This window comes from Balaenoptera acutorostrata, chromosome 15, assembly GCF_949987535.1.
Source record: "Balaenoptera acutorostrata chromosome 15, mBalAcu1.1, whole genome shotgun sequence".
Taxonomy (NCBI): domain Eukaryota; kingdom Metazoa; phylum Chordata; class Mammalia; order Artiodactyla; family Balaenopteridae; genus Balaenoptera; species Balaenoptera acutorostrata.
In genome coordinates, this window is record NC_080078.1 from 82,228,766 (window position 1) to 82,251,845 (window position 23,080).

The 23,080-nt window shown below is 40.3% G+C and overlaps 1 protein-coding gene across 2 annotated transcripts in view; it reads left to right on the top strand.

The window, feature by feature from the left end:
• DOK5 (docking protein 5) overlaps nt 1-23,080 on the top strand; it is a 150,778-nt gene that overhangs the window by 56,980 nt on the left and 70,718 nt on the right. For both annotated transcript variants that reach the window (XM_007185275.2, XM_007185274.2), the window contains one exon: nt 18,246-18,353. In XM_007185275.2, coding sequence (XP_007185337.1) covers nt 18,246-18,353 — 108 coding nt within the window. The remainder of the gene's footprint in view (nt 1-18,245; nt 18,354-23,080) is intronic.

The window sequence follows — 23,080 nt, forward strand, 5'->3', positions numbered from 1 at the left end:
AGTTTCTGTTGTACAACAGAGCGAAACAGCCATATGCATATACATGTCCCCATATCCCCTCCCTCTTGAGCCTGTCTCCCATCCTCCCTATCCCAGCCCTCTAGGTCATCACAAACCACCAAGCCGATCTCCCTGTGCTATGCTGCTGCTTCCCACCAGCCAACTATTTTATATTTGGTACTGTATATATGTCGATGCTACTCTCACTTCGCCCCAGCTCACCCTCCCACCCCTTGTCCTCAAAGTCCATTTTCTATGTCTACCTCTTTATTCCTGCCCTACAACTAGGTTCATCAGTACCATTTTTTTTTTTTTAGATTCCATATATATATGCATTAGCATACGGTATTTTTCTCTTTCTGACTTACTTCACTCTGTATGACAGACTCTAGGTCCACCACCTCACTACAAGTAACTCAATTTCGTTTCTTTTCATGGCTGAGTAATATTCCATTGTATATATGTGCCACCTCTTCTTTATCCATTCATCTGTCAGTGGACATTTAGGTTGGATCCATGTCCTGGCTATTGTAAATAGTGCTGCAGTGAACATTGTGGTACATGTCTCTTTTTGAATTATGGTTTTCTCAGGGTATATGCCCAGTAGTGGGATTGCTGGGTCACGTGGTAGTTCTATTTTTAGTTTTTTAAGGGACCTCCATACTGTGCAGGAGGGTTCCCTTTTCACCACACCCTCTCCAGCATTTATTGTTTCTAGATTTTTTGATAATGGCCATTCTGACCTGTGTGAGGTGATATCTCATTGTAGTTTTGCTCTCTCTAATAATTAGTGATGTTGAGCATCTTTTCATGTGCCTCTTGGCCATCTGTATGTCTTCCTTGGTGAAATGTCTATTTAGGTCTTCCGCCCATTTTTTAACTGGATTGTTTGTTTTTTTGATATTGAGCTCCATGAGCTGTTTGTATATTTTGGAGATTAATCCTTTGTCTGTTGTTTCATTTGCAAATATTTTCTCCCATTCTGACGGTTGTCTTTTTGTCTTTTTTATGGTTTCCTTTGCTGTGCAAAAGCTTTTAAGTTTAAGTCCCATTTGTTTACTTTTGTTTTTATTTCCGTTACTCTAGGAGGTGAGTCGAAAAAGATCTTGCTGTGGTTTATGTCAGAGTGTTTTTCCTATGTTTTCCTCTAAGAGTTTTATAGTGTCTGGTCTTACATTTAAGTCTTTAATCCATTTGGAGTTTATTTTTGTGTACAGTGTTAGGTGGTGTTCTAATTTCATTCTTTTACATGTAGCTGTCCAGTTTTCCCAGAACCACTTATTGAAGAGGCTGTCTTTTCTCCATTGTATGTTCTTGCCTCATTTGTTGTAAATTAGGTGCCCATATGTGCGTGGGTTTATCTCTGGGCATTCTATCCTGTACCATTGATCTATATTTCTGTTTTTGTGCCAGTACCATACTGTCTTGATTACTGTAGCTTTGTGGTATAGTTTGAAGTCAGGGAGCCTGATTCCTCCAGTTCCGTTTTTCTTTCTCAAGATTGCTTTGGCTATTTGGGGTCTTTTGTGTTTCCATACGAATTGTAAAATTTTTTGTTCTAATTCTGTGAAGAATGCCATTGGTAGTTTGATAGGGATTGCATTGAATCTGTAAATTGCTTTGGGTACTATAGTCATTTTCACAATATTGATTCTTCCAATCCAAGAACATGGTATATCTCTCCATCTGTTTATGTCATCTTTGATTTCTTTCATCAGTGTTTTATAGTTTTCTGAGTACAAGTCTTTCTCCTCCTTAAGCAGGTTTATTCCTAGGTATTTTATTCTTTTTGTTACAGTGGTAAATGGGAATGTTTCCTTAATTTCTCTTTCTGATTTTCCATTGTTGGTGGATAGGAATGCCAGAGATTTCTGTGCATTAATTTTGTATCCTGCTACTTTACCAAATTCATTGATTAGCTCTAGTAGTTTTCTAGTGGCATCTTTAGGATTTTCTATGTATAGTGTCATGTCATCGGCAAACAGTGACAGTTTTACTTCTTCTTTTCCTATTTGTATTCCTTTTATTTCTTTTTCTTCTCTAATTGCTGTGGCTAGGACTTCCAAAACTATGTTGAATAAGAGTGGCAAGAGTGGACATCCTTGTCTTGTTCCTGATCTTAGTGGAAATGCTTTCAGTTTTTCACCATTGAGTATGATGCTTGCTGTGGGTTTGTCATATATGGCCTTTATTATGTTGAGGTAGGTTCCCTTTATGCCCATTTTCTGGAGAGTTTTTATCATAAATGGGTGTTGAATTTTGTCGAAAGCTTTTTCTGTATCTATTGATATGATCATATGGTTTTTATTCCTTAATTTGTTAATGTGGTGTATCACATTGATTGATTTGCGTATATTGAAGAATCCTTGCATCCCTGGGATAAATCCCACTTGATCATGGTGTATGATCCTTTTAATGTGCTTTTGGATTCTGTTTGCTAGTATTTTGTTCAGGATTTTTGAACCTATGTTCGTCAGTGATATTGGTTTATAATTTTCTTTTTTTGTGATATCTGTTTCTGGTTTTGGTATCAGGGTGATGGTGGCTTCTTAGAATGAATTTGAGAGTGTTTCTCCCTCTGCAATTTTTTGGAAGAGTTTGAGAAGGATCGGTGTTAGCTGTTCTCTAAATGTTTGATAGAATTTGCCTGTGAAGACATCTGGTCCTGGACTTTTGTTTGTTGGAAGATTTTTAATTACAGTTTCAGTTTCATTACTTGTGATAGGTCTGTTTATATTTTCTAATTCTTCCTGGTTCAGTCTTGGAAAATTTTAGCTTTCCAAGAATTTGTCCATTTCTTTGTGGATGTCCATTTTATTGGCATATAGTTGTTTGTAGTTTCCTCATATAATCCTTTGTATTTCTGCAATGTCAGTTGTGATTTCTCCTTTTTCATTTCTAATTTTATTGATTTGCGTCCTCTCCCTTTTTTTCTTGATGAGTCTGGCTAAGGGTTTATCAATTTTGTTTATCTTCTCTAAGAACCAGCTTTTAGTTTTATTGATCTTTGCTGTTGTTTTCTTCGTTTCTATTTCATTTATTTCTGCTCTGATCTTTATGATTTCTTTCCTTCTACTGTCTTTGGGTTTTCTTTGTTCTTGTTTCTCTAGTTGTTTTAAGTGTAGGGTTAGATTGTTTATTTGAGATTTTTCTTGTTTCTTGAGGTGAGATTGTATTGCTATAAACTTCCCTCTTAGAACTGCTTTTGCTGTGTCCCATAGGTTTTGGATTATCGTGTTTTCATTGTCATTTGTTTCTATGTATTTTTTTACTTCTTTGATTTCTTCAGTAATCTCTTGGTTATTTAGTAGTGCACTGTTTAGGCTCCATGTATTTGTGTTTTTTACAGTTTTTTTCCTGTAATTGATTTCCAGTCTCATACCGTTGTGGTCAGAAAAGATGCTTGATACAATTTCAATTTTCTTAAATTTTCTGAGGCTTGATTTGTGACCCAAGATGTGATCTATCCTGGAGAATGTTCCGTGTGCACTTGAGAAGAAAGTGTATTCTGCCACTTTTGGGTGGAATGTTCTGTAAATATCAATGAGATCTATCTGACCTATTGTGTCATTTAAAGCTTGTGTTTCCTTATTTATTTTCTGTTTGGATGATCTGTCCATTGGTGTAAGTGAGGTGTTAAAGTCCCCTACTATTATTGTGTTACTGTCGATTTCTCCTTTCATGGTTGTTAGCATTTGCCTTATGTATTGAGGTGCTCCTATGTTGGGTGCATAAACATTTAAAATTGTTATATCTTCTTCTTGGATTGATCCTTTGATCATTATGTAGTGTCCCTCCTTATCTCTTGTAACAGTCTTTATTTTAAAGTCTATTTTATCTGATACGAGTATTGCTACTCCAGTTTTCTTTTGATTTCCATTTGCATGGAATATCTTTTTCCATCCCTTCACTTTCAGTCTGTATGAGTCCCTAAGTCTGAAGTGGGTCTCTTGTAGACAGCATATATATGGGCCTTGTTTTGGTATCCATTCAGCCAGTCTGTGTCTTTTGGTTGGGGCATTTAATCCATTTACATTCCAGGTTATTATTGATATGTATGTTCCTATTACCGTTTTCTTAATTGTTTTGGGTTTGTTTTTGTGGGTGTTTTTCTCCTCTTGTGTTTCCCACCTAGAGAAGTTTCTTAAGCATTTGTTGTAAAGCTGGTTTGGTGGTGCTTAATTCTCTTACCTTTTGCTTGCCTGAAAATCTTTTGATTGCTCCTTTGAATCTGAATGAGACCCTTGCTGGGTAGAGTGATCTTGGTTGTAGGTTTTTCTCTTTCATCACTTTAAGTATATCCTACCACTCCCTTATCGCCTGCAGAGTTTCTGCTGAAAAATCAGCTGATAACCTTATGGGGATTCCTTTGTATGTTATTTTTTATTTTTCCCTTGCTGCTTTTAATATTTTTTCTTTGAATTTAATTTTTGTTAGTTTGATTAATATGTGTCTTGGTGTGTTTTTCCTAGCATTTATCCTGTATGGGACTCTCTGTGCTTCCTGGACTTGGGTTTCCTTTCCCATGTTAGAGAAGTTTTCAACTATAATCTCTTCAAATATTTTCTCAGACCCTTTCTTTTTCTCTTCCTCTTCTGGGACCCCTATAATTTGAATGTTGGTGTGTTTAGTGTTGTGCCAGAGTTCTCTGAGATTTTCTTCAATTCTTTTCATTCTGTTTTCTTTATTCTGCTGCTTGGCAGTTATTTCTAACATTTTGTCTTCCAGCTCACTTATTCGTTTTTCTGCCTCCATTATTCTGTTATTGATTCCTTCTAGTGTATTTTTCATTTCACTTATTGTGTTGTTCATCTCTGTGTGTTCTTTAGTTCTTCTAGATCTTTGGTAAACATTTCTTGTATTTTCTCAATCTGTGCCTCCATTCTATTTCCAGGATTCTGGATCATCTTTCCTATCATTACTCTGAATTCTTTTTCAGGTAGATTGCCTATTTCCTCTTCATTTATTTGGTCTTGTAGGTTTTTACCTTGCTCCTTCATTGGTGACATATTTTTTGTTGTCTCATTTATTTATTTTTTTTTATGAGTGGGATTGTGTTCCTGTCTTACTGGTTGTTTGGCCTGAGGCTTCCAACACTGGAGTTTGTAGGCTATTGGGTAGATCTGGGTCTTGCTGCTGAGATGAGGAACTCTGTGAGACCTCACTCTGTTGGATATTCCCTGGGGTCTGAGGTTCTCTGTTAGTCCAGTGGTTCAGACCCGGAGCTGCCACCGCAGGAACTTCGGCTTGACCCCGGGCTCATGAACCAAGATCCTGCAAGCCTCCTGGGGTGGCAAAAAAACAAAAAAAACCAAAAAAGTAAAAAATAAAATTAGACTGGGAAACTAACAGATATGTTAGGAAGAACATAAAAATGAAAATATAGATGAATCAACAACCAGAAGGTACATCAGTACCACAGTATTAATAAAGAGTTGGAGGGAAAAGAAAAAAGAAAAAAAAGGGAGGGGGGCAAAAGGCCTTGGCTGTGGAGGGCAGGGCCTAAGCAAGGGCGAGGTTTGGGTGGTGGGCCAGGCTCCCTGTGCCCAAGTGGGCAGGGCAATTGCCCTCTGCTCCTCTCTTGCTCCTACCAGCGGGTCCCTCCCGCTAGCCTCTCCTGTTCTCCCCTCAGCCTCCTTCCTATGCCCCCAGGACCCACAAGATCTGGAGGGGGCTTTTGTTGGGGGGCTACCAGCCTGGGAGCTCAGCAGACTCCCTAGCCCGAGTGGGCCAGGCGATCGCTGTTCACCCCCCTCCCGCTCTTCCTGGAGAGTCCCTCCTGCCTGCCTCTCCTGATCTCCCCGGCCTCAGGGGCACCAATCCTGTCTGGCCTCCACTTCTCCTCCCCCCTCGGTCCCCCTACTTCCTACTGGTTCACTCTGGGGTTCCTCCCATCTCCTTGGGCATCAGTGTCCCCCACCAGTGGCCGGCAGGTGCCCTAGTTGTGGGGAGACGCTAACTCCGCATCTTCCCACACCACCGTCTTGACTCTGCCTTCAGAATCTTTCTTTTCTTTTTTCTTTCTTTTTTTCGTTTATTTATTTTTTTTGTCACTCCACTTCCTAAAAGTCCTTTATTTGCCCCAACTCAGATTTGTGTTCTGCCTGTTGTTTTCCAAGTAGTGCTCAGATTCATGACTTCTTTCTCTCCCTTCTGCTGCTTTTACTTTTCTCTCTCTCATTTCTCCTTCTCTCAAAGTATCAAAAAAAAAAAAAAAAAAAGTAAAGAATTTGAAAGAGAGAAAAAACCCAAATCACTCTTTTACAGAACAGTTTGGCCATTTCTTTTGTTGCCTTGACTCCTGGTAATACCTGTGCCCTGGAGGTCTCACCTTTCACCAAAGCTGTTTAAAGCATTCCCCTCTACAATGAGTGTTACTTTAGGCTCAGAATCTTATACACCATTTTGACACAGGGTTGTAAGTTGTGGAGAAGTGACTAGAGAAAGGAAAGGGAATTTGAGCAACTAAGGGTGGTAAATTGTGGGAAGGTGACCAGGAAATTTTTACTGTAGATTAGGGTTCTTTAGTATGGTTTGGTATACAGACTCGTCTTGGTGCTGTCTCTTGTCTTCCTGGTGTAAGAGAGGGAAACACATTTACACATGTAAGTCCATGTCACTTAAAAAAATAAATGTGTGCCTTGCTTGTAGGCAGAAAGGGGGAAGGCAGAGAGATCCTCCTGTGTCTGCGGTTTCTCAGTTGTCTTCAGCTCAAAGAAATCCTGCTGTCAGAGTAGCATGTTTTGGGGTGGCATACTCTGATCCTCTTCAGCTGTAACAAGGTCCTCCGCCCCGCCTAGTTGGTGTCTGTGAAGGCCAAGTAGGGAGCCAGGACTTTCATCTTGGCCCGTTGGTAGTTAGCCCTCTCCACCGCGGTGTCAGTGGAGACCATGTTGGGGGTCTATACACCTCACTCAGCAGTAATGAGGCGCCTCTCCCTCTCCCCACTGGGGCGGGGTCAGAGGGGGCCTGGTGGAGGGTCAGGATTTTCACCAATGCCCTGTGGTAATGAGACCACCCCCACCGCTGTGTCAGTAGAGATCACAGGAGAAGATAGAGCGCCCCCCTCAACCAGCAGTAATGAAGGGACCCTCGGGAATAGAGGACTTTTCTGCTTGCTCTCTCAGACTTCTGCTTGCTCTGTGATGATAAGCCCCAGCTAACCTTCTGGAGAATCCAAGACCGTGCAGTGCAGAGCTGAGTCACCCCAGGCAAACTCCAGTCAACCTGCCTTGACTGCTCACCTGTGAATGAGCCAGGAGCCAGGTCAGATCAGTAGAGCTGCCTGATCCACTCTCCAGTTCATGAGAAGTGAAAGATGGCTGTTCTTTTAAGCTACTAAGCTTTGGGGTGATTTGTTACATAAAAATAGCTGTGATAGAGAAATTTCGCCCGAGATCTGAAGGATGAGAAGGAAGCAGCCCTGTGAACAGCAAGGGGAAGAGAGTTCCAGCACATTCTCTCATCCCTCGTCGGAGAAGAATGGAACATTTTGGAGACTGGGGTGCCATGAGTGAAGCAGGAAGTGGTGGTGAAGAGGTCTGACAAATAGGCATGGGTCAGCTTGTATAGAGCCAGGCTGTGAAATTGGAACTCAGTGTTGGTGGTTTTGGTTTGGTGATCACTGACAGACTGCTTTGGAAGCCACGATGACATCATTTCTTGTTTAACTTCACGAAATATTTGTTGGGTGCATACTACCAAATGACGGTATTCTGCAAATGTAGTCTGTAATCATTATGACCCCATGCTAGGCATTGTGTTTGGGGCTGGGAGACAGATAATTATCTGTCTCTGCACATGAGAAAGTGAACCCTGTGGACTCTGCTTTATACCCTGCCATTTCTTCAGTGCTTGGAACAGGGCCTACCTAGCACATAGTAGATGCTCAGTAAATATTTGCAAAATTAATGAGTAAATGAAGGAACCAATATGGGTGTTGTCCTTGTTTGCAGGCCAGTCACTGCCTGATTGGATGGTATGAGCTGCTGACCTCTATGAAGTGCTTCCCAAGCAATATAAGCCCTTTAAATGCACTAACTTATTCCATTCTCCCAACAGGCCTATAGAGAAGATAGTGTTATTAATTTATTTTAAAAGTACAATAAAACCTTCTATAATAGATATATATATATATATATAACACACACAAATAACTGAGTATTCATCATGTTTGATAATATAATATTTATATAAACTTAGATGTTTAATAGGCATGACAGGCTCCTTACATCCATCATCATGTTCCATATCCTCCCTCAGATCCTGGTCCTCGTCCAGGCTTGCTTGCTCAGCTAATGGAAACCCCCTTCTTCTATCAGTACTTGCTTGAGCCAAAAATCTTGGAATTATCCCTGTCTCTTCTTACTCTCATCCTTATATCCAGTCTCATCAGTGGGTCTTGTTGGTTCTGCTTTCAAAATATAACCGGATTCAGACCACTTCTCGTCCCCTTCCCCACCTCCATCCTGACCCAAGGCACCCTCACCTCCCATGTGATTTATTGCAGCAGCAGCCTCCTGACTGGTTTCCCTGATTCTGCCTTTAGTTCCCTGCAGCGTTCTTAAAAGTGAATTGGATCATATTACTTCCATTCAAAACCCTCCATCTCACTTCCCATCTCATGCAGAGAAAAATTCAGAGTCTTTGCAATAAGACCCATAAGGCCTAGCCACCACCACCATCTCTGAATTCTCTGGACTTCTGATGGCTTCATCACACCAGGCATGTTTCTGTGTCAAGGCCCATTTGCTGCCGCTTCTGCTTAGCGCCCCCTTCCCCCAAACCTCCTGTCTCTTTCAGGTCTTTGCTCAGATGTCACTTTCTCTTTGAGAACTTCCCTGATTACCCTATTTAAAATTGAAATACCACTAGCAATTCTCCTCTACTCTCTTGGCTTATTTTCCTTCATGGTACTTAACACCATATGACATATTGTGACATATTACCTGTGTACTATAAGACACATGAACATGTATGTGTGCATATATATCTTGTCATCTTATTGGTTGTCTGTAAGCGCAAGGAAGGCAGCAGATTCCTCCACTTTGTTTATAGCTGTGTCCTTAGTACCTAAACAGTGCTTGGCACGTGGTAGGCACCCAATAAATATTTGTTGAATGAATTAATGAGTGATATCAGCTCCCCAGTTTTGTGTTTGAATAGAATGCTCACCCAGTAGTCAAGATTCTCTAGCATTTCTTTAGAGTAGTTTGGTTTTTTTTCTCTAAGGCTGCTTAAAAGTAGAAGCTAAATAAGGACATATAACTGTGTATGGCTTCTTCAGGCAGCTCTCCTGTTTCTTACTTCTCTTCCTCCTGTGTGGATCCGGGGGACAGAAAGGAATTGGGGAGAGAAGGAGAGGAGCCATCACGTTTCCCTCTCTACAGCGTCCGCTCTCTACAGTGGTCAGCTTTGTCTGACAAGGGAAGGGTTTCCTGTGTGTGGCAAGAACAGCTGGTGGCCGATACTGATTCCGTGAGAATTTTTCCAAATAACCTTGTATTACTTGTTTGATTATTACTAAAGATATGTGTATATAGTTACATGTGAAGAATATATAAAAGAAGCAATCAGCAAAATAAGGCAAAAAAGGGAGGGAGGGGGGCAGTTTTTGCAGGTTCTGGAATGTCTTGTTAAGACTTTGGTTTTTTACCCCAAAGGCAACAGGCAGCCACAGAAATGCTTAAGCAGTGGATTGATGTGGTCAGATGAGTGTTTTAAAGGTCACCCCAGATGTCCTGCAGGAAGTGGATGGAAAAGTGGCAAGAATGAAAGCAGAGAAACGCTGAAGCTCAGGAGGTGGTGGCTTGGATTAGGGTGGTGGTCCCTGCACAAAAATAGATTATTCCAGGTTCAACCAGAAGGTGAGATACACAGGACGCAGTGGCCGATGGATTGTGTTAAAATTTTTTTTTCGAAAACAGTTAACTGTTTTTATCATGACTCTCATACAGATGTAGAAAGAGCACGTGTTGAAGATTCTACTTAGCTTATTAATCGAATGAGAGAGCAACACAGAATATTATAATAACTAGTTCTAAGGGGAATCCAAAGAACCTACATGTTTATATATCCAGCATAGCGAAATGCATGTTCCCAAGGAGGCAAAACTAGCTTCATGGCAGTGGGGGAGGGAAATCAACAGAACCTCTACAGAATTTGCATCTTTATGGACTAGAATTATTTTGCATTTCTATCAGTAATCTACAGTTTAGAGTTGGAGAATAGCTCCCACAGAATCAGAAGCAGATAATACTGGATGTGTGTGTCCTAGAGAATGCATAGTTTTCCATTGAAACAGACATTTTCGTCCTGTCGTCGTGTGTGCATGTTTGTGTGTGTATGTGCACGTGTGTGTATGTGCACGTGTGTGCGTGTGTGTGGGGGGGGGGAGGTGGGAAAGGGTGGAAATATAGCTCTCAGTCCTTTTGGACGAGCAACTGGGCCTTATTTACTGAATGAGTATATATACTGGAGTAGAAACAGATTAAAAAGCAGGGACAACCTACTTTTTTTACTTAATAACTTACTAATAGCATTTTCTATGGTATAAATATTATTTTACAACATCATTTTTAATGATGGCAATTTCTAGTTTACAGAGATGCCATAATTAATTAAGCTAGTCCCCTGGAACATTTAGAGTGCTTTCAGGTTTTTTTGGCCAAAGAACCCTATTCCCATATGTTTGCATATTTCCTCAATTATTTCCTCAGGGGAAAGTTCCTAGAAATGGTATTTCCAGGTCAAAGGGTAGGCATGATTTACCCTCTAGAAAGGTTGTGCTAATTTACTTCACCATCAGCAAAGGATTGACATAGGTAATTTATTGCCTGTGGATGCTTTTGAAGTATTTTTAATCCTCTTTGTACAAATTTTATTTTATGATTAATTATCTCGTTTTTGCAGGTATTTTTCTTTGCAGTGAATTTAAAATGAACCTTGCTACCCACTGTGCAAAACCTTCTCCAAATTAGCATTTATTTCCTTACAAATGAAAGGTATATATAAATGATAGGCATAGAGTCATGTTGTTTACTCAGTGAAAAGATTTTTCCCCCTCATAAAATACATAATTCTGAACCAGCTCATTGTTTTGGTAGGTGGAGTTGGTAGCAGCCTACCTGTTAACGATTCCATGATGCCAAAGAACTACTTCTCTTATACTCTTCCATCTGTCACCTTCTGAAATCCCATAATGACAGAGTCCTTCATAAGACTAGAAAGTTCTAAGCATCTTGGTCTCAGAGATCATCCCGGTCAAAATTCTAATATTGTGGAAGGATTATTTGCAGACAGTGGCAGACAGGATGGAGGGGGGATTATCCCTCTGCTTCCAGATTGCATCATCCAACACCATTTTCTATGGCTATTGGGTTGAACTTGGATTGTGGTATTTCATCAGTCACAGAGGAGCCCAGGACTCTGGGTGGGCAGCTAGTTACTGTGGCCATGCATCGTTGGCCAAAGTGGAGGGCTGGGCACTCCTAGAGAAGGGACTGGTCAGCTCTAGGGAGCTGACCACACATACCAGCAGGGAGCCAGCTAGCCAGGACATTGGTTTACTGCAGCTGTAACTAATGAATAACAAGAGACTAAAGTTTAGAGAGGGAAGGAAGGCCAAGAAAAGCTGAGAACTTACATGAGATACTTACCACATAGTTAGAAATACTCGGCACGTTTGAGTTTCTGGACTGCAGTCAAGGATACTGAATACTTTGTTGCTTAAGGAGAGAGAGAGTGGAATTCTTTTCAAAGAAAACACATCTTACAAACTGCTGGGCTAACTTGCAGTCCTGGAATAGGGTCTTCAGACCCCAATTGCAGAAATACTCCATTAAAAACTATCACTCTTGGTGAACACTTGGTGCCAGGGAACTTAAAATCACAAATGCAAATGTCACACCAAAATAGCTAGACGATGAAGTCGTCGTCCAGATGAAAGAGCATATGGTTACAGCTAAATGTCTCTTTTTAGATTATGATAAGCATGAAAATCAAATTCTTACAGACAGCTCGACCCTCAGCATAAGTTTATGCATCTCTAGGAGATCAACTTTTCTGGGAAAATCCTGGAGGAATGGTTAAGAGCTTGTTCTTCAGAATCAAGCAAACCAAGGTTGGAATGCTGGCTTGTTTCTACCAGTTCCACGCCCTTGAGTAGTACTCAGTGAGTAACCTCACCAAGGCCTTATTTCCTTGTTGTAAAATGGGAATAATAACAGCATCTGTTTTATAGGGCTGTTGGTAGGGTTAGTTGAGATAATGCACAAAGAGGGATTAGCATTCTGCCGTGCACAAAGGGTTCGACCAATGCTAGGTGTTGTTACTAACACCCTGGATAAGAAGAATGTTTGATTTGTTTTGGAGAATAAATAAAAACAGGATTAGAATGTGAGAAATGAGGCTAATTTAGCATTATAAGACTGAGGATTTATCTTTAGAATTGGAGAGAATGCCCTGAGAAGAGAAGAATCAATCTGAGTACAGGAAGCGGATGCTGGCAAAATGGAAAACAGTCGTAACTTACCTTTTCTCCCCCAAGGGCACCTTCCCTGCGTAGAATACGATAACTATAGAAAGCTAGAGGTGAGATGCTAATGTCTCTGCCTGTAAAAGGCCTCTTTAGGAGGCCTTTTTGTCTGCATCCATTGTAGAGCAGTGGGTCCCAGCAGTGGACGGCGAGACCGGGAATGTGTGGAGTAGGTGGTGGAAGGCACTGAAAGGCATCAAATCAGCATTTTATTTATTTATTTATTTATTTATTTATTTATGGCTGTGTTGGGTCTTCGTTTCTGTGCGAGGGCTTTCTCTAGTTGTGGCAAGTGAGGGCCACTCTTCATCGCGGTGCGCAGGCCTCTCACTATCGTGGCCTCTCTTGTTGCGGAGCACAGGCTCCAGACGCGCAGGCTCAGTAATTGTGGCTCACGGGCCCAGTTGCTCAGCGGCATGTGGGATCCTCCCAGACCAGGGCTTGAACCTGTGTCCCCTGCATTGGCAGGCAGACTGTCAACCACCATACCACCAGGGAAGCCCAAGTCAGCATTTTAATAGAAGTTGATTGAAGTTAAATTTGGCTTGTGGGGAGATATGGGATATATAGGGATCCTCACCTGGGGGATATTTCCTCCCCTCCTTCCCTGAAGAGGGACATGTCAACCAGATTTTTATGTTCATCAAAAGGTGACCTGAGCTTAAACAGTTGAGAAATACTGCCAAAGACCAGAGGCTGGCAAACTGCAGTCTGTGAGCGACATCTGGCCCACTGCCTGTTTTTTTAAATAAAGTTTTATTGGAAGATAACCACACCTTTCATTTACATATATCCTCCTATGGCTGCTTTCATGCTACCACTGCAGAGTTCAGTAGTTGCACCAAGGGCCTGTGACCCTCAAAGACCAAAATATTTACTGTCTGGCCCTTTACAGAAAAAAGTTTGCTGATACTTGCACTAGACCGTGAAGTCCTAAATGGTCACATCTTACTTAAGCTTTCTGCTTTTCTTGAGCTTATGTAAAGGCAGTATATAATTTTCCTTTTAACAGAAATTTTGTGACCAAAATTTGCTTTCTGTTATCTTCATAAGTTGCATCCTATAGGGAGTTTCCTGCTCGGGAAACTGGGATCCCACAAGCCACGTGGCGTGACCAAAAAAGAAAAAAAAAAAAGATACGTCCTATAGAAGTTTAGTTTGTGACTCTGTTGTTCAAGACATTGTGATGGACTGCTAATGAAATTAGGAACTCCCAGCAAATTCTGAATTGTTTCAGCTGTTCCTTGGCCCTGGAAATCTTGGTGAATTTACCAGACCAGTCTTTGTTAGGAAAAGTAGCTAGTAAAGATATCAGGGATTTGAAACCAGAGCTAATTAGTTATTAAGGATCTCAAGTTTTAAAGAAAGGGAAGACAATGGAAAAAATAATAGAAATCTTATATGGTTTGAGGACAGTTTAAGGCTGAAAATTAGGTGTAGTAAAACGACCACCACCACCAAGAAAATACACACTGAAGGAGATTTTTATGTAACTGCTAAATCTCATGTACATCCACTCAGGTTGTCAGAACTGTGCGATGTGCTTGTCTGTTTTAGCTTCGACAGTGGCTTGTGTGGATTGACTTGTCCAAAGCCAGGACTTTGAAGATATTCCCATAACCTCATATTCTTCAACTCTGCAGTCTCGGCTCAGCGTGCACTCACCTGTAGCAGTGGTTCTGACTTTGCCCCCCAGGGAACATTTGGCAATGTCTGGAGACAGCTCCGGTTGTCAGCAGGGGAGGAGGGGTGTGCTGCTGGCATTCAATTGGAGGAGCAGCCCTGCCCTTCCCACTACCCCAAATTACCTCGTCTAAAATGCCAGCTGTGCCGAGAATGCGGAACCCTGATGCAGAGAAGGTGGGATATTTCAACATGAAAATTATTCTGTCATTAGATCCTCTTAGGGTATAGTTATCATTAGGATTACCTACTCCTCATGTCCAGTTGGAAACTGCACTTTGCTCTCGTGGTTGGGGTAAACATTTTTTAGTTAAAAACAAGTCAATTGAAAGAAAAATGTTAGCTCAGAAATACTATAGATGGTCAGTGGATGTGTTATATGAAATATGAAGGAGATGGTTGAATGAATTAATTTAAGAAAAAAAATGCCCTATGCTATTGTGCAAATGAGATTGTTCTCCAATTGTGGTCCTTCTAACCATGTCAGTGTTACTCCAACTAGTCTCCACGTGTTCCCATGTTCAGTGAGTCCTCCTGTTTCATTTCCTCTAACCAGTTTTGAAATATTGAGGACAAGTTTTTAATTCTCTGATACTTGGTGGCTCTTCTGTTCTTGGGACCGAGAGTGTAGGGCAGGTGAAATGGGGAGTTTACTGTAGTTCAGCAGATTTCACTTTCACCTTCACTGTGTCTCAGGACAGCATCACACGCTGCTCCACGTCCAAAGCCACCATGCATCACTTGTTGGAAACCACTCAGCCCAGAGGCCCTCATCGTGGATGGAGCACTTGTTGGAGGGCTCTTTGTTGTCAGTCCCACGTGGGAAGCACTGGGTTGTCTGAAAGTCTTTATGAATATTCATGGCATTGGTTTGCAAATTACAAACAAAATCCCTGGGGGATATGGTACAGAGCCAATTTGGCCCTACCCCAAGAGGTTCTGATGCAGTTGACCTTGGCTAATCTCTAGGAATCTGCATAATTAACAATTATCTTGAGTGAGGCTGGGCCAACACGGAGAATCACTGAACCCCCTTTTCATAAACCAAGTTTTGGGGTTCTCCTTATCTCCTGATGAACCAACATGTTTTAATCTGTTCCGGGGTGACTTTCCAGCCAATAGTTATAAGCAATATTGCATGTGAATTTATACAGTAGTACTCTTGCAGTTATTTCATTATAACATTGCACTTTTGCTCTTACTATTGATACTTAATAGAACAAAAAAACCCCAAAGTCCCCTAAGTGTAATATGGATGAATCAAAGATGGAAATCACTAGGCATGCTGAAATTGAGGAATCTTTAGCTTGTGTTCGATAGACTTCAGACAGAAGCCAGGCAAATAGAGGTTTGATTGTGAAGAAAATGAATAAGTTTTTGTTTTTTTTTTTTAAGTAGAAATACTGTCGTTCAAGATTGGGTCTAAAAGTTGAGGCATAATTAGGAAATATAAAATATCCCCTTTGGTGAAAATATTTTTTTCCCCATAGTAGGCATATTTCTTGCATACCTTAGCATGCTGTCTTTAACACATTTTCAGGGCCATGTCCAGAAGAAAGGGGTTGCCAATAATAGAATGACAGTGAGGAACCTATTTTCCACATCCTTTATTTGAACAATCAGGGTGACAGTCATTCCCAATGTAATTACAGTCCTCTCTCTGGTGGTTAGGTTTTAAGGGAGCTGGTGATCTCATCTGTTATTCAGACGTCAGCCAGATGTTGGTAAGTCTTCTATTTGCCAACCATAGCCCTGAAAATGTTAATTTGCATGGCTGACTCTCCACCCTGAAAAGGATTTTGGGTTTGAATTCTTACCAATGGCTCTTGCCACTTGGCTTTCTAAAGTTACCTAGTCTAGTGGTTAATTAGACTTCGGTCTGGTAGCAAAAGAATTAGGTAACTGTTATTAGATTAGGCTGTAATTTTTAAGATCTTTTACATTTTTTGTTAAAAATTTATAAGCATTTTGTTTTAAGATAATTGTAGACTCACATTTGGTTGTAAGAACTATTACACAAAGATCCTATACCATTTATCCAGTTTCCCTAGTGGTAACATGTTCGAAACAACAGTGCAATATTATAACCGAGATAATGACATTCATAGAGTCAAGATACAGGACAGTTTCATCACTGCCAGGATCCCTCATGTTACCTCTACAGACAGCCCCTCTTCCATTCTGCTCCCTTCTCAACACACCCCTAACCCCTGATAGCCACTAATCTAATTTCCATTTCTATAATTTTGTCATTTCAAGAATGCTTTTAATGCAGTCATACAGTATGTAACCTTTTGGGTTTGGCTTTTTTTCCCCCACCCAGCATCATTCTCTGAAGATGCATTCATATTGTTTTTATAGCTGAGTGGTTATTCTATGATATGGATGTTCCCCAAATTGTTTAACCATTTACCCATTGGAGAATAGATGGGTTGTTTCCAGTTTTGCGCTGTTACAAATCCAGCTGCTTATGAACATTCATGTTCACATTTTTTTGTGTATGGGATGTTTGCATTTCTCTGGCATAGAATCCTAAGAGTGCAATTCTAAGTCCTATGTTGCTTGCTTAGTTTTTTAAGAAACTGCCAAACTGTGTTTCAGAGCTGTACCATTTTACATTCCCACCGGCAATGTATTATAATGTAAGTGACCCAGTTTCTCAGCATCCTTGTCAACATGTGGTGGCATTATTATTATTATTATTTTTTATTTCAGCCAATCTGATAGGTGTGTACTGATGTTTCATTGTGGTTTTAATTTACATTTCCATGAAGGCTTAATGATGTTGAACATTTTCTCGTGTGCTTCTTGATCATCTGTATATTCTCTTTGGTGAAATGTCTGTCTTTTTTCCATTTTGTAATTGGATTGTTTGGTTCTTTACTGTTGAGATATGAGGACTCTATATATTCTAGATACTAATCCGTTGTCAGATATGTGGTTTGCAAATATTTTTTTCCCAGTCTGTAGCTTGTCTTTTCATTCTCTTAGCAGAATTTTTCACATAGCGAAAGTTTTAAATTTTGACAAGGTACAATGTGGCAACGTTTTCTTTTATGGATTGTGCTTTTGGTATGAGGTCTAAGAACTCTTTGTTCAGACCATGATCCCAAACATTTCCTCCTTTTTTCCCCCAAACTTTTTATAGTTTTTTTAATATTTAAGTCCATTTTCAGTTAAGTTTTGTATGAGTGTTTTGGGTTAAGGAGTTTGTTTATTCCCTATGGATATTCAGTTATTTGAGCACCATTTGTTTAAAAGGCTACCCTCCCTCCATTGCTTTTCCACTTTTGTCTCCATGTTTTTATGACCCTTGGTAAGTTCAGTGACTATGCAAGATGAAAGCCAATAGAATCGATTTTAATTATTTTACTGATATCTTTGGATATTTAAGAAATAACAGAAATTCTCTTTCCTTTAATTTACAGTATTAACTTTTTACAGTATTACCTTGGACTGCACCCTAGCCTGGCAATAATCTTTGAGTCTCTGGGTTGAATTTTCTGAGGGAGAATCTGCTTGGTGTTCATCAGCATTTATTAGCTAGTCTAGTGTCTGGCCCAACTCTTGACCATCAGTTATGAGGAATGTCACATGACACATAGGGACTGTCTCTTTCTAGGACTTAAAGTCTTTGGCATATATCAGGCCTATGATTTCCATATATAATGGCATTTGAAATTAGGGCATGTGCCACAAATGCTTATATTATTTGCGCTGATTTGGGATTTTTATTTCTGGGACTTTTTCTGCAATGTTTCCACTGGTGTTGTTGTCAAAGTATGAAGAAATTTGACTCCAAATACTTATTTTTCTTTTGATTCCAGTGATTTTCTGAATGACATAATACACCCATTGTGGAAACAGTTCGGGGTTTTAAAATTTTATTTTCCCAAAGCAACATCACATTTATGGCTTATGAATATTTTACAGGTGAAAACATCAAAAAAGAAAATATTTAAATGTAAATGCCAGGAATATCTGAGTCAGTAGTGATGCTGAGTGCTGTCTTTGTATTTCCTTGCAGATTTATCAACGATGTTGGTTAGTATTCAAGAAAGCTTCAAGCAAAGGTCCAAAAAGACTGGAGAAATTTTCCGATGAACGTGCTGCATATTTTAGGTGTTATCATAAGGTAAGACTCGATTGTTGTAGCTTTCCAGAAATCTGTTCATAACTAGGGAACTCAAGTTCATTGAGTCTGAAAACTTGTCTTGCTTTTTTAACAAAGGTACAAATGATACTTTTTCCAAGGACCAAACATCTCTAAAATAATATCTACTTGCTCATTGTTTAAAATAATTGACTGATGTGAAGTCCCTCTTCTGGTTTCCTACTATTTGTTGTGTTTTTCCAATCTCTACTGTAGAAATCACCATGTTTTGTAAATTTTCAATTGCGTGGTAGGCCCTTTTCCCAACACTGAAGCCCCTGGAGGGTCAGGATTGGATCTCATTATGTCTATCACAGTGCCTGATACAGAATAGATCCTCAGTCAGTGCTTGGAATGTGGGGTGAGGAGGGAGGGAAAGAAGCTGGAAGAGGTGGATCCAGTAGCACAGAAATTTAGCCAGGTGAGGGGAAGTGAATAACCTTCCCTTTTGTGCAAATTCTCGAAAAGTGGTGACTTTCCAACATCTTACTAAGGGCCTGTTTTGACGCCTTGGTTTATACAATAATGAAAAGCAGTAGAACAAGCTGTATTCCTTCTCAGCTTGGAGACATAAAGAGTATGCTATGCTTTAAAGGTGCATCTATACAGACATAAGGGAAGGAAAAGCACAGAGCAAGACTTTTGAGATAAGTAGGAAAGGGAGTCAAGAGTAGCATCTTCCATGTGGTTCATTTCCCCACTATTTCATAGCAAAGTTCTGCCTTCCAAGGTCAGCCCCATTTCCAGCCTTCCTTCTCTCCAAAGGAGAACCCAAGTATACTTCTCTATGAGTCTAGATTTCCTCTACTGTTTATCTTCCATATGCCAGATATTACCACTATTCAAATAAAATTTTTTTTGTCCTCAGGAAGGAGTTGTTGCGAATCTATTATTTAGGAGCGGTGATCCAGGAAGCCAGGGAGAGCATAACTTTGAACCCTTGAAAATAATCTCGAGCCAGTCTCTCCATTTCTATAACACCTGAAACTATTGATGTCCAGTCATTTTGGACCAGATGTAATACGTCCCACTTATCCCGTGCATACCCAGTGTCTGTTCTTGTAACAAGATGGCGAACAATGATATAGGAATGACGTGCTTCATTTTGATTTGAGAGGTCTTGCCTTAAAACGGAGCTCAAGATGCCCAAAGGGGTGTTTGGTTTATCTCTGGGATGAGGACAGAGTTGCTTCCTTTCTCCTTCCCTTACCTGGCACTGATTCCTCTCCTCCACCTCTCAGGTCCATCACATCCTGGTGACTAGACTTTCTGCTGTGGTTGAAAATCATTCATTCTTCATTGCCTTCACACTATAAGTAACAAGGTCATCCAAAGGCTTCACCCCTAGGCAGCCAGAACTTGTGGTTGTACATCAGTTCTTCTCTTGAGAATCCCAGCCAGTCTATAACTTTACAGTCTCCATCTGCGCTAGGTTGTGTGCTTGTGTCCCAACCACCCAAATTCGTATGTTGAAACCTAATCCCCAGTTGTGATGGTATGTGGAGGTGGGACCTTTGGGAGGTGATTTGGTCATGAGAGTGGAGCCCTCACGAATGAAATTAGTGCTTTTATCAAAGAGACCCGGGAGAGCTCCCTCCTCCCTTCCGCCAGCTGAGGACACAGAATCTATGAACCAGGAAGCAAGTCCTCACCAGACAGTGAATCTGCCGGTGCCTCTACCTTGGTCTTCCCAGACTCCAGGACACTGAGAAATAGATTTCTGTTGCTTTTCAGCCACCCAGTCTATGGTGACTTGTTACAACAGCCTGAATGGGCTAGGATACCGTCAGACTCGTTCTGTTTCCTCATTGTGTGTGGCCGCTGATGTTGATCAGTGCTTCCTTGTTTTGGAAGAGTTGCATATGTTTCCAGAAATATCTGATTCTTCACAATCCCCTATACCAACCTTTCTGAATGCAGAAAAAAAATAGGCTGTATTTTGCTTACAGACCTATATATTCCTAAGAGAAGAAAGAGGACAGGTGAGGAGTATTTTATAGGAACTCCCCAAATCCAGTCCATCAGCAGATGGTGTTGGCTCTGTGTTCAATATGCAGAGAGACTCTGAATGTTTCTTACAACCTCTGTTGCTACTGCTGTGGTCGAAGCCACCAGGCTGCCTAATTCCCAGCCCTCCGGAGTCTATTCAAAACACTTACATCACATCCTGATACTCTAGCTCAGAACCCTCAGCCAAGTCCTTATAATGGCCTACACATCACTCATGTGACTCCCTGCCGCCTGTTTAACTTCATCTGCACAGTTTCCCCAATCCAACTTTACTCTGCGACAGGTGCCCTGGGCTCCTTACTCTCCGCAGAACATGCCAAGCACATTCCTACCTTCGAACTTGCTCTTCCCTTTGCTTTGGCTCTGCCAGCAAATATCTGCAAAGCTCATGTCCTTACTTTGTTCGGGTCATCGTTCAAATTCCTCCTCTACGTGAGGCCATTGCCTGCCCCCATTATTTAAAATGGAATCCTTGGACGCCCTCCCTCTCCATCTCCCTTTGTTTTTCTCTTTAGCACTTATCACTACATACATATCTACTTGGTTGTTTCTTATTGTCCTTACTACAACACCACCCAAAATAATTTCCACAAGGGCAGAGATTTTTTGGGGGGGCGTAAGTCTGCTTCTACTCCTTATCAGGGCCTAACACATAGAAGACACTTTTTAAACTATTGATTGAAAAGCTATGAATATTACCGACAGAGGACATGGAATACATGTAGATGTCTTTGTGTCACACTTTTATTTAGCTTACCAGAAAATCTTGAGAAATCTGAAACCAGGAAAAGGAATTTTGATTTGGAGGAAATGGGGTGCGTGGGGATGGGAGCAGAGAAAGCCAGGATTGGGAAGTTTGATGAGGACAGACTCAAATGTAAAACCAAAGTGGACTGAAAAGATTCCCCTTGAATGTGAAACAAGTAAGGGGAGATTGAGGACAAACGAGCCCTATTTCCCAGACTTCTACCTGCTGGCTTTGGAATTTAATATGTAAATCTTTGGGGAATGTGATAAGCCACATTCTCTTTCATCTATAATAATCATTAACCAAAGCTCAAAGCATTAGAATGGAAGAATTATCTACACTAAGCCTCCAAGCCCTTGATGAGTTCCTGTAGCTTATTCATCATCCTTACTCTTTCAGGCCTGATACGTTTAGTATTAATCTCTTGGGGGCGTATAAAAAGCTGGAGTAACTCTGAGATGTGCATTTTTTATCTAAATTCTGTGTAATTTATGAATCTTGATAATACTAGGGTGATAAGTAGCACACTGTGAACAGATTTCAGAGTTCATTTGAATACAAATAAAGCAATTTCCAAAAGAAATGAAGAACTGTATATTATGCTGTTTGATCAACACATAGATGAGGTGGCATATACACCCATATCTCTCCTGTAGGACATCTGTAGCATTTATGGGAATATAGTGCTTCTTTTGTTTCACTTTTAAAGATATTATTATGGAAAAAATGCCAGCTTTATGTATGTGATTCTTTTTAGAAGTTTTTAAAGCAAGAAATTGTCTGTAGAATTTTAAAACTTGGTGCTTTCCTCGCTGACAAGGGAGCTAAAGGTGCTCTCATAAAAAATTGGAAAATAAATATATGAATAATGCACATACAGAACCATTCATTTTTCATGTCTTCTTCTGTGAAGCACCCCTCAAGCACCCACAGCTGTCAGAGACGGCTGTGAATTTGATTAACTGTAATTGCAACGATATTAAGACTCCAGTGACTTTATTTTTCATTTATTTCTTTCCAGTTTTATTGAGAAATAATTGACATACATCACTGTCTAAGTTTGAGACAAAGGACTCCAACGACTTTAAATATTATAGTTCCTGACCTTCTTGTGAAACACAAGTTTATTGTTTTCACTCAGCAAATCAAAGTTGCTCACACCAACCAGAAGGGGGGTTGAGAATTTCTGTGCATCCTTTTACTTTTTTGAGATGAATAACAACTGGGAAGAAATCTAAGTGGAGAGACGATTGTCTGTTGTTTTTGAGACCAAGGCAGTTAGTGTGGTGGGAAGTATGCTGGCCCTGGGCTTGGTAAACCTACTTTCTCTTTTCCCTTTTTTTCTTTTCTTTCTCTCTCTTTTTTCCTGTTTCAGCTAACCTCACTTTATTTATTTATGTATTTAAGTAAAGTGGATATACACATATTATGTTAGTTTCAGGTGTACAGCATAGTGATTCAGTTTTTTTTTCAATTAATTTTTATTGGAGTATAGTTGATTTACAATGTTGTGTTAGTTTCTGCTGTACAGCAAAGTGATTCAGTTATACATGTACCATATATCCACTCTTTTTAGATTCTTTTCCCATGTAGGTCATTACAGAGTATTGAGTAGAGTCCCCTGTGCTGTACTGTAGGTCCTTATTAGTTATCTATTTTATATATAGTAGTGTGTATATGTCAGTCCCAGTCTCCCAATTTATCCCTCCCCCCCACTTTTCCCCTATAAAACTCTTAGATGAAAATATAGGCAGAACACTCTCTGACATAAAGCACAGCAATATCGTTTTTGATCCACCTCCTAGAGTAATGAAGATAAAAACAAAAATAAACAAATGGGACCTAATTAAACTTAAAAGCTTTTGCACAGCAAAGGAAACCATAAAAAAACCGAAAAGGCAGTCCACAGCGTGGGAGAAAATATTTGCTAACAAAGCAACTGACAAGGGAT